Source organism: Squalius cephalus, assembly GCF_949319135.1.
Source record: "Squalius cephalus genome assembly, chromosome: 4".
NCBI classification, from domain to species: Eukaryota; Metazoa; Chordata; class Actinopteri; order Cypriniformes; family Leuciscidae; genus Squalius; species Squalius cephalus.
This window is the reverse complement of record NC_137125.1, coordinates 44,403,379-44,418,130: the sequence shown is the minus strand read 5'-3', so window position 1 is coordinate 44,418,130 and position 14,752 is coordinate 44,403,379. Positions and strand designations below refer to the sequence as shown.

The following is a 14,752-nucleotide window of genomic DNA, read 5'->3' as shown; positions in this document are numbered from 1 at the left end:
GCGCATTAGACTGCATCAGAACAGGCTTAACATTGTGAACATTCGAATATGGACATATTCTAATATGTACGACAGAACATTCTTTTTTGACTAAACTGTCCTTTTATTCTGAGGAACATTTAATCAGAAAAGGTCTGAGATGAAACATTTTCCATGCAAGAGTTATCAACATCTCGCCTCTAAGATTGCTTCACTTTTGTCAAGATTTCACTCCCCTAACACAAAATACCTTCTCCATTAAAAACAGAGAATGGCGAAAATAACACAAACAATACTGAATAATACATAGATGTAGGCAGTGCTGATGACATTTATTCATTTTCTTCCTTGAGCACAAACACACAGTGCACTCATCTCTCTCAGAGGAATGGCTGGCATTTGTGCTGTCAGAAAGCAGTCGCAAGTATTGATTGACTGTGTATTCACGGGTAAACCCCCAGGGTTCCCGCTGTCCTGCAGCCCTGCCACTAATTTGTCATGGAATGTCACAAGTCGACGGCACAATACATAGTCTCCCATCTCATTTGCTCCATCTTCAGCATTTGGGATTCCTCATACGCTTCCATTTGTGTGCATGGGTGAGTTGTGCTCTAGCAAAAACCAAGGGCGCAGTATCTTTTAGAGGGGACCTATTCAAAGTCTTGATTTTGTTTTTGGGTCTACTAGAATAGGTTTTCATGCTTGAATGTAAAAAAACCACCTGATTTTACATTATTTCAGCACCTCTCTTCCCAGTCTGTCAGTAATGCTCTGTTTAGTTCCTGTCTCTATAGGCCCTGACATGTTGAGCGTCGACCGGCCCAATTTATGTGGTGTGTTCCACACCGTCGGCACTAGTTGGACATCGTCAGGGGTATTTTGGCCAAATGAGCATGAATCGGACTGAATTGAATTGAACAAAAGTAACCGTTGGCATCAGCGCCACCAGTGAGAGAGAGAGAACTCTGATTGGCTGTTCAGTTTAGCGAACGAGTCGGTGCACGAGAATAAAAGCGAAAGTAATGAAAGCAAGCAAAGATGTAAAGATGGCACAGACTGAAGGCTGCTCTAATTTTACGTCATCTTCCCTGAGCATTCTAATGCTCAAATATGTTCATAACAATATGAGCCACCTGGAATGAAGAAAGGGATCAGCATGATATATATACAGTATATACAATCTATAATCCCATGAGGACGGTAATAGTTATGGGTCCACAGTGGTATCCTCAAGTCAATTTCATCAGGGACGATTCTTCAAACGGTAAGTCATCAATCCACTTAGTCCCTGAACATCTTGGCTGTTCCCATCCCAGCTATCTCCTTCATCTGCCCTGCTCTCGTTCCCACCCCCTTCCCTTCATCCTCCCCCTCCATCCTCACACTAATGAACAGATTCACACCCACTGCTGGGTCTCGCTGGGGAGCTCGGCACTGTAAAAGGGCCTCGGTGCAAACGAGGGAGTCGAAGTGCGTTGTGTGCATGAAAGTCTGGTCCCATTCTCAAACAAAGTCTTTTTCTTTTTTTTTTTTTTTTGAACAGGAAGTTCAAAAGCAAACCTTTTCTTAATGAGAATACAGACAGCAGATCCTCAGAGTTTCCCAAACAAAAGCAGAGATTCAGAGGAAAGTCTTATCTTTAAAGTCGAAGCGAATTACTGTTCGCAACCCATTTTATTGGTGATGGTGACATATTTCAGAGTGAAACGGATATTCAATGAGACCCAAAGTTTTGGAATAACATGACGAAACAATAGGACCTGGAAAGAGCATTTAGAAAGTAAACTTTATTTTATACACTGTCAAAAAAAAGTTGCTGCCTTAAATTTTTAAAGTACAATCAACTTGGATGTTTCAGTAATTTCAACTTAAATTACATTAAAATGACTTACAAATTATTTGAATCTTGTATAATTTAAAAGAGTTAAGTTAAAGCAATGTAAAAATATATGTTGTCATAACTTATTGATCATTAAAAGCAACAATATAATATATCCTATATAGATAATTATGATGAAATGTTTTATTGTACATTAAAATTTATAATAAAATGTATAAAATAATAATCACATTATCACAAATTAAAACATATTATCATTCATTTACATTATATTGTTACATTATGTTATGCAGTGTTAATCTGGATAAAACAGAGGTCTGTGTTGCACAGCAAGGGAAGACGTTCAACAGCTAAACTCTAATTATCTCCACCTCATTAGACATGATGAGTAACGACTTGGAATACATGAACCCAATGAAGCAGACATAAGCAGAGCACTTAAATAAACATGGAGAAGTTTTTTATCGGAGGACAGAACCAGCAGCTGTTTTGAATCTCTTTGTACACACAATTTTACGCTCCTCCCTGTAGGCCTTTCTCACTAGAGCTTCTGAAGATATTCTCATTAAAATTTGATAGGAGTAGGGCTCCATTCTAGCTTAATATTAAGGGTAAACACTTCTCAAGACTCCCATCCTGGTGCAAAGATACATTTAAGGTGTTCAGTGACACAATGCAGCCATTTTATCTGCAAGTTGAATGCGCTTACATCCCCTTGCTGTACACCCATCACATAAAGAATTAACAAGTAGCCTGCAGAAACGTCTTGATTAAGAAGAAAGACCCCGAGCCCAGGGCGTTTAACCCCTGAGGACCTGCTGTAATTGGGTTTCCTTTATGAACAGAGCATGTGTGAAGCATCTGAGCCAATCCGATGGATAATACATGGTGCCAGCTAGTCTTCTAAGAGGTAAGAGCTGAATATGAAAGAAAATGTGATTCTCTACAGCTTTCTATTTCAAGGGAAGATAAAAAGAGCGATTCTTATTCAGAGAGCATCTCTGCAGCAGGATATTTGATGGAGAAGATAATTCTGTGTCTTTGTGCTTCGGTTGATTACTCTCATTAAAGAACAGAATAAGAACAAAAACAATGCTCTTATCAAATAATTTCTCTATTTTACCAGGAGTACAATATCAACTGAACTAATGGATTGCTTTGTATTTACAAAACTGGCAGGGAGTCGCCATATGTGGTCATATGTGCCAACGTCAAGCTGGCATGGATAAAAAAAGAAGAAGAAGAGAGGCTTACTGACAAAGACGGAGAGTTTAATAATGCAGTTCCTTTAGTGGAGGGATAGGAGGTTTCAAAGGGATGAAGAACAGACTTTTCTTTGCCTCTTATGTTTGTTTGTGCAATATTTATCCTCTTTTGTGCCTTTGTCATAACATTATATTTCCCCTCAGAGGAAGAAAGAAAACATGAGGGAAAACCGTGAGGGATTACAGACGACTGAGCACACAAAACAAGCATAAAGCGCATAATCTGTCCTCCATCACACAAATATTTATACACAAAAATGCCACAACATCATGAAAACCTCTCCAACATAAATGCATATGGTGGTGTCCAAAAGTCAGAGCCCACAAGAAAAATGTGGGTTTTGAAATCGAATTTGTTGTGAAATTAATAAAAAGTTTTAGGATTATGAGAAATAATAGGATTATAATTTAGGATTATAATAATAATAATAATAATAATAATAATAATTTAAAAAAGATAAAGATATAACATAAAATTAATTAACTTCATTAAGAATGAATTAATAATTATTAAATATTTTGTCATTTTACAAAAATAAATAAATGAATAAATAAATAAAATATTGTGTTCTTTTTCTTTTGATCATTTCTCTTTGTAATTCACAAACAATGAATGAATGAATGAATGAATGAATGAATGAATAAAAAAATGTGGTCTTGTTTTTTTCTCTGTGCAACATTATAGTGTTTTTTTTTTGTTGTTCTCTGATTTTTTCCTGTCTTTATTTAATTATTTACAGTTTTTTTGTAAGTTTAGCTCTGTAATTCACAAACAAGCAATAAATAATAACATTTTATAATAATGTTCCATTTGTTTACATTAGTTATTAGTTAACATGAACTAACAATATTAATACTTCTAAAGCATTTATTAATAGTTCATGTTAATTTCAACATCTACTAATTTATTCTAAAATCAAAAGTTGTACCTGTTAATATTATTTAACAGACCTGAGCTAATATGAGCTAACAATAAACAGTTGACTAACATTTATAAATGTTATAATAAATACTGTAACAAATGATTTGCTCATTGTTAGTTCATATCAGTTAATGCCTTCACCACTGTTAACTAATGGGACCTTATTATAAAGTGTTCCTAACAACTAACTGACTAACTAAATAAATAAAGTTAAAAATAAATTGGAAGACCTATAGGTTTTACCATGTTTATTAAGCTGTTTTCCAACTGCATGTAGTTATTTTCAGCTTTTACAATCCTTGTGGGGACATTTGGTATAATGTAGGCAAAACCTGACCCATGTAACATAGCTGTGAGTTTGTCTGTGTGTCAGCCAGTTCTCTCTCCAAGAACGGTGAGTCAGGCGTTCAGCACACAGTGTCTCGCAAACCACACCTCACTCTATCTTCTCTCTATCTCTCCACCAGCTGTCTCCCTTAGTCCCCATGCCTTCTCATTTCCTCTCTCCTCTTTTTCTCTTTCCCTTCATCATCCCTCTGTCACTCACACATAGGAGCGAGTGGGTGTTGGACCGGTTTGTAAAAAACCACCAGCAGATGCCCTGCTGGGTAACGTTGAGCAAAGGGTTCTGAGGTCTCTGCTTCTCTCTCTCTCTCACACACACACACACACGCACACACACAAACACACACTGATCCCCAGAGCCATAAAAAAGCTTCATGTCTATCTCTCTTCTTCTGTTCCAGAGTTCAGTGTCTCACTTGAAATCATACCTGCCAACAGAAGCCTACACTGCAGCAAAAAAAAAAAAAAAAAAAATCTTAATCAGTATTTTTGGCTTGTTTTGGAGTATTTTGAAACTTACTTATAGCTAAATTATCTGAAATCAAACCTAAAATATTGTGCAATTTTTCATTCTCTACTCTAGTTAATTAATCTAGTTCTAAGGAAGTTTCAAAATACTAAAAAATGATTAAGAATATATATACATATATATAATATATATATATAATTTTTTTTTTTTTTTTTTGCAGTGTTCCCATTCGGAATTTACAAGTTCGCACGCACTCAGGGAGAACTTGTCCTCAGCACGACATGACAAGTTCTCAGCATCAAGTAATTTTTCTGTCAACACTAAAAGCAAAATACTGCATGAATCCACAAAATCACAGCCCTTCAGAACATATTTAATGTTTAATATACAGCTATGAGTGGATGGGGCTAGTCAGTGCAGTGTGACAAAATACAAACAAAACAACTGGCAAGACGTCTTGACGTGCGTCACTTGTCGTGGTTGATTAGGACACGAACTGAAATTACATGGAAGTGATGTGATCTAAATCTTGACGCTTTCATGTCACATTTGGCTACAGCACGCTGTCGGGGGAAACAGGTTTCATCTATCTTCACAGTCAGACATATATTTAAAATGCAATGGCATAAAGCTGACCACTGAATCTTGCTGATTGACATTACAATGAAAGAAGAGTACAAGAAGGCTAAAGATAATTAGTTGTCATAACTTCACCATACTCACAAAATAATAATAAATGATGATGATTAAATTATATGTATTTATATAAATTTTATGTAAATTACAAGTATTTATATTAAATTACAACTAAATTAATATTAATAATTTATATTGATATTTAACTTAAATTTGTTAATAAAATTCACTAGCATTGGTATCGATTACTGAAAATATTATATTTAAGTTTTTATAACCATCATTATTATAATTTTTTATGTAATATTACAATATGTTTATACATTTCAATATATAATATAATTCAAATGTTATATATCCATTATTATTATTATTATTTTATTAAGTATTTATATTATGTTTAAATATAAAAACATAAAATATATAATTAAATATAATAAATATTTACATTTTTTGTTAAAATTGTTATTGAGAATAAGAAACATTTCAACTACTGAAAATAAAATGTTTATAATAATATGGTATTTTAATTATTATAAAATAGAAAACATGATTTTTATTTATTATACTCCATTATAATACAGAACTATATTGTAATATTGTGCAATCAGCAAAATATAGAGAATAAGTTTAGCAGCTACTTTAGATTATTATAGTGCAAGACATTATTCATCAAATTCATAGCAAACATGCATATCTACAGTGTCATGAAATATTGAACAGTCCACAGAGACACATCTTTGGCCATGTTCACATTCGTAGAAATCATCTAAGATAAATCTCACTTCCCTGGAAAATATAAAAAATAAATCACCTCTCCTCCGCCTTATGAAGCTTTGAATATTTCTACCATCTCAGTCCATCACTATAATATGAAAACACTTGAGAGGCGACATCGCAGTATGTGAATATGTTGTACACTCTCATTTTTTTTGTCGTTGCTCTTGCTCCCGTTGAAAGGTTACAGGAAATGCCCTTCCATTGGCCTAATTGCGTCTTACCTGTCTCACATCTCTTTCCAGTAAAGCCTTGCTGGCAGACGCAGGTGTCTGGAGTGACGCAGGAACCTCCGTTGAGACACTGGCCCTCACAGAGCGCTGCACACATTTCAACACAACACAAGACACACATTTCAGCAGGGCTTCACCATCCCAATGAAAAAGAGTCTCTGCAAACCAGAGGCTGAGCTAATGCATGTGTGCAGTGTAGCAATGCAAACAGTACTGATTTCCTAAGTAAATGCATTACTTAGTTACTTTTTACGGAAAGTAACGTGTTGTGTTATTTTTGCTTTACTTTTTGTCAATTGCAGGGGTGGGTTTGCTTGTTTGTTATTTGATAACACAAAAAAAAAAATCTATTTTTGGCAATGTAAAGGTCCTTTCCCTGCACCAAAAATGAAATGAATAAGCCCACGCCAGTACAGTAGAGGTCAATAAATGGGAAAACATACTAAAGTAACATTTTATTTGTAAATTTAAAAGTAATGCATTACTTTACTTGTTACTTAAAAAAGTAATCTGATTACTTAAATCAAGTTATGTGTTACCCCCAAAACTGCTTTGCTGTTAATAAAAAGTTAATAAAAAAAAATTGGTACCTGAGTAGTACTGTCTGACTGACATGGACAGTATATAGAGAGAAAATGTATAATTCTGAATTTAAGTCATGCAGTGCAAATACAAACTAATAGACCTGCCACTTATTGCTTTATTTGCTTTTTTTGCGTTGTTTAATTGAATAAAATACTTTAGGAAAAACCTGTTTATATAATTGGAGAAATAAAACAAATTCCTTTTAAATTTTAATTAATATTAATATCAACAATTAATATCAAAAAATATATAATAATTTATAATGAAAGGAAAACTACAAGAACTTTTAACATAATTTGTTCATAGTCTTTTTTTTGTTTCTTTTATTTGCTGTTAATTTGTTTAGTTAAAACTGTTTACTTGAATAACTTGAAAAGCTTTAATTAAAAATATGTTAATATTTATAATAATAAAAAAATAAACAATTTGCTTAGTGTATATATTTGTATTGCTTATTTGCTTGTAATTAGTTTTTTTGGTCTTTATTTTTATTACCGATTACTTGAGTAATTATGTGAAAAACCTGTTTTATTAATTAAGAAATACTTTGTTTTAATTAGCTAAATTTGTTCATATTAAAATTAACATATATTTAATATTAGCATGGCCTTATAAATGTTTTCATATAAAAATGTATATAAACAATTACATTTGTTATTGGAAATCGTGTGGAAATTGAACATTATTACTGTAATATTACAGTGTGGAGTTCAGATGTTTGCTCTTACCTCCGCAGACGGTCCCGTTACCGACGTACCCTGGTTTACAGGAGCAACTGTGTCCGCCAACCGTATTGAAGCAAAGAGCGTTTTCATCACAGGTATTCAGTCCACGCACACACTCATCGTGCTCTGAAAACACAAGGGGAGTGTGCGTCAGTGTGTTTTTGAACAATTTCCTCTAACTTTGCACGTTGTGCACTTTCCTTGCAGCTGTTTCTGTCGGAGGGAATACACTTCCATCTCAAAGATGAAAAACAGGCAGAAGGAGAGAGAAAGAGACAGAAAGAAAGAATAAAATCATTGAAAGGGGAAGGAGTCAGATGTGCATGAGCACAGTGTTTAGGGAATAACTGACACTATTGAGCAAAAATAATGCCACAGTCTTTGCCGGAGGTTGTTTGAGATGCTGTCAAATGCTGTCGCTATCTGGATAAAAGCATAAAAGGCTCAAAACCCTAAAAAAATGCATATAGTTTATTATATTAAATAAATAAATAATATAATTTATAGACTATAATTTTCTATAACAAAACTCCCCAAACATAAACTATGGGCAGTTTTTCAGTTTGAGTCTTTAGGTTTTTAGGTTAGCTTGCTAACTCTAACCAAGAACGATAACTATAAAGATAACTAAAACGATAACTATATTAGCGTCCACACCAGCGCACAATATTGTTCTGTTCATTCTAAGAGCGCGCTAAAGTTTGACGTCTGCTGATTGGCTGGAAAAAATCATTCTGAAAGACACTCCAATGATATTGTTTCTCTGCGCCGTTATCGTTATATTTATGGTGTGGACTATACTTTTATATCTAGAATGATTTTTAGAACTATATCTTTATCATTATCATCGTCCCCGGCACGAACTGGCCTTCAGAATCTACCAGGCTGTTTTATGGTGCTGTTAAATTAAGACTTCAATGTAAATGCTCTTTTTGTATAAATGATGCAGGCTCAAAATTAGCTTGCACTGTTCTATCCTTCCATCCTCATTACAGTTTGATGGGTTTTCTACAATATGCACTGTAAAATGGCAATTAAATGTTTCAAGTCAGACTGCAGTGAACAGGGACACTGGTAAAACTCTTCAGCGACTCTGACATGACTATACTGGACTAAAACACTGATTTATAATAAGGACAGCAAAGCAGTCCATTTATTGTTAAAGAACAGGGTTCAACAGTTCAGTAATAACAATGAAAAATCTTTCTTGAATCTCGATTGAACTTGATCATGAAACATTCAACAATCATCTGTTACAGTCTTACAATGACCTCCAGGTGACCCCAAGCCTTTGCTAGGACTGCTTGAAATGCCAATGAAAGTTCCTCTGCTTCAGAGACTCATTAATTTCTGTTTGGGCCAAAATGTTCCCAAAGTAGCCAAGAGTTAAGGAGAATCGGAGAGTAAAACAACAACCTGATCTCACGGCAGTTCATACGACCACACTCGTACGAATTTGTACGATTTTTGCTAAATCGTACATATTTTACGAGTTGCCCAATTTGTATGAATTCATACGAATGACCTACCCCTGACCCCGCCCCTAAACCCAACCGTCACTGGGGTTTAGACAAATCGTACTAATCAGTCACATTTTACTCACTCGTACGAATTGTTCGTGAGATAGCATTGAAAAAAAAAAACAGTGAAACTTCAGTGAACCTCATAAAAACAACTGTCATTTTATTTAGCAAATATAAGACTGAACATCCATTGTTCATACTTTACATTATACTGTTGTGGAGCTTAAATTGAACTGCAGTTTTTAATACGATTTTTCTTTTTCTCCTCATTGTAAGACCAAAAATAAAAAAATAAAAATAAATAAAAATTTGGTCCAATACCAGCTCCATTGGCTTCCCCGATGCCATCCCTGTTTATCTCGATCATTAATATTACGGTCATGCCAAGCAGCGTTTGACTGAGATGAATCCCTCACTGTGGACGTGTTTGTGTGGTCTGATTTCTCATCTGTGTTGACTCATCTGACTATGACAGCTAAAGTGACATCAATTATCCTCCTAATTATTCATTAACAAGGCTCTTCTCTCCTTCTCTCACACATATTCATTTAATTTCTAGCTTCCAGATGGGCAGATCTGTCAGCTACCACCAGGTGGAAAATAGAGAATGTTCTCTCTGCTTCTCATAGTCTGTCTGTCTGTCTGTCTGTCTGTCTGTCTGTCTGTCTGTCTGTCTGTCTGTCTGTCTGTCTGTCACTCACTCACTCACTCACTCACTCACTCACTCACTCACTCACTCACTCACTCAATCTATATCTATCTATATCTATCACTCTGTCTATCACTCTATCTATCTATCTATCTATCTATCTATCTATCTATCTATCTATCTATCTATCTATCTATCTATCTATCTATCTATCTATCTATCTATCTATCTATCTATATCTATCTATCTATCTATCTATCTATCTATCTATCTATCTATCTATCTATCTATCTATCTATCTATCTATCTATCTATCTATCCTCCTTTGAGTTTCCTTCTCTTCTGTTTTATCTCCCCTTTGAGTTTCCTTCTCTTCTCCCAAAATCCCAGTGTTTACACCTGTCTGGTGTCTTTTTCTTCACCACGTGTTACTTTTCATCTCCTCAAATTCCCCCCAGTGAAGTGAACTTGCTTAATCAACTTTAGTCATAAATCTTACAACACAGATCTTTAAATCGCACTCATTAAAATGTCATTAAATCATCTCATTAAAATGCATTTTGACTGATGAATGATGTTGATTGGTTGGGTGTTTTTATGCTGCGGTTCCTCATCAATGAACATCCCAGGATGCATTTACAGCTGAATTGAAAATCGTTCAACAACATAAATGCAGATCACATATTCAATCTGAATGCTCTGCTTCTTTTCAGATCGAAGAGAGAGACAAAACCATATTCGTTCTATGCCTCTTCATGCAACAAAATCGCTTTTGGAAGAGATGATTCTTTGTGTTTGTACATAAAAGGGATGGTACATCCAAAAATTATAATCATTTACTCATCCTCGTCTTTCAAAAACCTGTATGACTTAGTTATTCTGTGGAAAACAAAAGTGGTCACCATCCACTTTCACTCTATGTAACAGAACAGCATGAACATACTTCAAAACATCTCCTTTTGTGTTCCATGAAGCAAAGTCACATGGATTTGAAATGACACGAGGGTGAGTAAATGACGAATGTCGAGGTGAACTATCCCTTGAAAAATAGAAACTAAACGAAGGTGAAATCTCTCTGATCTTTGAAGAAACATTTACACTGACATCTCAGTCCATAACAGCGCATAAATGAGCTGATTGGGGACTAACATCCTTTTAAGCTTAACATCTGCTGACTGCTCAAGAGGAACTAATGAGGAATTGTGTGAGAGACACATAAAGAAAGGAAAGAGGAACTCCACAATGTCCATTATCAATGCCATTTACTCTTTTTTGAAACAACAAATGCTAACTAATGACTGGTACTGTTCATGTAACTGACAAAACCTCTCATCATGCCAACAAGTTTGTTCATTGCAGAGTAAAGGATGCAATTGGTAAATATCACTGAGCCGATCATGAAGGCAAGACAGAGCAATAATGAACAGATATGGAAACAGTGGAGCACAATTAAAATAATTACAGTCATTTAAATAACGTCTGATGTTTTAAATTAAAATAAGATCGGCTGATTAAAAGTGTTCTCGTTTTATATCAGGTAAAGTCAATTACAGCTTCAAATTAAATGAATTCCAGTTTCAGCTGACGTGACTGCAGCCTGCAGATTATCTCATAAAAACCCCACAGGCAAAATATGCAATATATTTCTCTGTGTGACTGCACACATGAATAATTGAAAATAATAATGTTTTGCCATCAGAACGCCAGCCTCACTGAGACTCTAAGTCAGAACAGAAGCAGATGCACAGCTGTGAGCCAATCAACAACAGACGCACGGCTTTCAACCAATCATCAATGGGCTAGATATCCAGAGGGAAGAAGGAGAGATTAAATAGAGTTAAACTGATAACTGCCGTGAGTAATGATTTTATTAAATTGATATAAAAGAAGCAGGGTGTGCATTTAAATTAAAAGGCATCTCTCACCTGTACGGTTTGAGAAGAAGACACAAACTCAGAGGAACAAACAAAATCTGAATTCTATGATTCTAGAGTAGAGTTTTAGCCTTTGAAAGGTCACTGTGAAAACCAACACTTTCTATGACCAAAAAAACACGTTCTAGACAGGCAACATTATAACATTATAACTGACTCGACACCTCCAAATATGTTTGGGGCTCAAGTCTATTCAAATGATACAAGTAAGTTTCCTCATCAACCACTGAGTATGCAGGTTTGCTTGAAGAAAGCAATGAAAAACAAGCAATGCTGAAGCTTGTTCCATAGTGTGCTTGTGCTTCACACAATAATCAAGCCCTTTCCATTACAAAACAACATGCAGCATTAAAATGAGCAGAGGTCAGAGAACTTGATGGCGAGGTCGGTGTAATGCAGACTACTTGAAAATAATAGCAATAAATAATAACAATGCAGCTGGCGTTGATTACTCATGGATTTCAGCAGATAATCAGCAGAAAGAAAACAAATCTAGAATAGTTTCTAAAATAAAAGCTGAATTGTTGTTGGCCATGATGCACCTTACAGCCCAGGTGCAGTTTTATTTATGCTTTTTTGTGTATTTATTGAGATAGAAACCTTCCCGGACTCTGTTGTAATTAATTGAGTTTTAAAGTAGGTCACAGAAGGACTAAGATTCGTGTAGCTGTTCCCTTGCACCGTGTTTCGCTTCCTTATCCTGTGCTCCTGAAGAGATTTAATTGCTTTTTTAAGTTAAAGATCAGGAACACGTACCATCTGTACTTTCCATCAGTGAAAACTTTCGCATATGCTGCCTTTCTTGAACTTTTTGTTTCATTCTTGTACTTCCTCTATTGCACTCATAGTTAAAACAATGTTAAACAATGCTTGATGCATAAAACATGTATATGTAAACAATAATATTTTGTTGTGTCTGTATGTTGCCTGGAGATGTAATATATTTAGAATTCTAATTATTTATATATTAGTAATTAAATCAAACAACATTCCTTTATTTACTTATATTAAAATGTTAAAAATAGCACAAAAATTAATGCTATTAAATTTACACTAAACACAACATAACAGAACCGGCTCCTACTGTAGATTAACAGGTATAGTATAGTATAGTATAGTATAGTATAATAAAATAAAATAAAATAAAATAAAATAAAATAAAATAAAATAAAATAAAATAAAATAAAATAAAATAAAATAAAATAAAATAAAATAAAATAAAATAAAATAAAATAAAATAAAATAAAATAAAATAAAATAAAATAAAATAAAATATATTTTGCTGCATTAAATAAAATATAGTATAATAATTGATTTAAATAAATCAAGAAAGAAAGAAAGAAAGAAAGAAAGAAAGAAAGAAAGAAAGAAAGAAAGAAAGAAAGAAAGAAAGAAAGAAAGAAAGAAAGAAAGAAACAAACAAACAAACAAACAAACAAACTCAGGTGATTGTTTAGATGATTTTTAAATTAAGTCTACTTATTCACAAATGTGAATCATATTTTTTAAAAGGTGAAGTGCAGTTCGTCAGAGCAAAAATGAAAATACCAGAAAATATGTTAAACGTACCTTATCAAATGATTTTATGGGGTCTTTAAAAACATTTTAATGACACATTAAGCCATGGTGCTATTCTGATAGATTCAGGTTTGAATGCAGCCTGGATTCTCCCCAATAATTAATTATATATCCCTGGCAAAAACAAAAAACAAACACACACACACACACACACACACACACACACACACACACACACACACACACACACACACACACACACACACACACACACACACACACACACACACACACACACACACACACACACACACACACACACACACACACACACAAACAAAACACACATTATAATGTTCTCTGTACTCACCTGTGCAGGAGTAATCATCAATACGGACGTAGCCGGTGTGACAGACACACATAAAGGATCCGGGTGTGTTCATGCACATCGTGTTCTCCCTGCAATAGTGTTTCCCCTCTGCACACTCATCGATATCTGCAAACCATAGCAGAACACAAGACACTCTGTACCATGACCTGAACAGAACACAGTTCTCAAAACATTTGGGAAGAAGCTTTGCCAAAAAAAAAAAAAAACCCATTCACACTGCAGCTGTGATCAATTAACAGCATTTGTCAAGGGTGCGGGAAGATCCAGTCCTTACATTAAGAGCGAATAACATTACTGTTCACACTGCTGCAGGAAACTGCTAAGACTGTAAAATAACAGGAACACCAACACCATGTTTGAATGTTTCAAAGAATATTTAAGGGAAAACACAAAAATTATGTAATTATTTAATCAAGCTTTTGTTGCCTCCATTTGACTCCTTATCTTCCATGGAACAAAACAATTAAACAAACTTTTCATAATAGCTCCAGGTAAAGCTTTTAAGCGTTTTGTGCATCTTCCTGAAGGTTTGGCAGCATTGATGACAGAAAGAAGATAAATACATCTAAAGAGTTAAAGGTTTGAATAACTTTTGAAAATAATGTACAGTACCATACTGTGTCTCAGTTCAGTTCTGCATTTACAAAACACAGAGCACTTCTAGACCTTTCACTTTCTGTCCCTTTCCTCCACCTCCTTCACTTTCTCAGCCTCCAGTTTTTACACTTTTCATAGAGACGCTCTTGTCCTTCAGTCCACCCACTCTCTCCTCCTCAAGAATACTTTATATAATCTTTCTTACATTTCTTTTCTTCTCAACCAACCAATCTACAAAATCTACAAATTCTACAAAAAGCACAAAATCAGCATTTTGTCTCTTTCCCAGTACAAACATCCTTAAAACAAGATATATTTAATAAAGAAAAAGTTGCTTGAGATAAAGTATTGTATTGAACTGATT

General features: G+C 34.4%; 1 protein-coding gene across 1 annotated transcript in view; it reads right to left on the bottom strand.

The window, feature by feature from the left end:
* Positions 1-14,752, bottom strand: part of nell2b (neural EGFL like 2b) — a 41,887-nt gene that overhangs the window by 10,609 nt on the left and 16,526 nt on the right. Inside the window, exons 13-15 of the mRNA XM_079869862.1 lie at positions 13,771-13,896; positions 7,780-7,902; positions 6,458-6,553 (exon numbers count right to left, since the gene is read on the bottom strand). Of these exons, the coding sequence (XP_079725988.1) occupies positions 6,458-6,553; positions 7,780-7,902; positions 13,771-13,896 (345 nt within the window). The remainder of the gene's footprint in view (positions 1-6,457; positions 6,554-7,779; positions 7,903-13,770; positions 13,897-14,752) is intronic.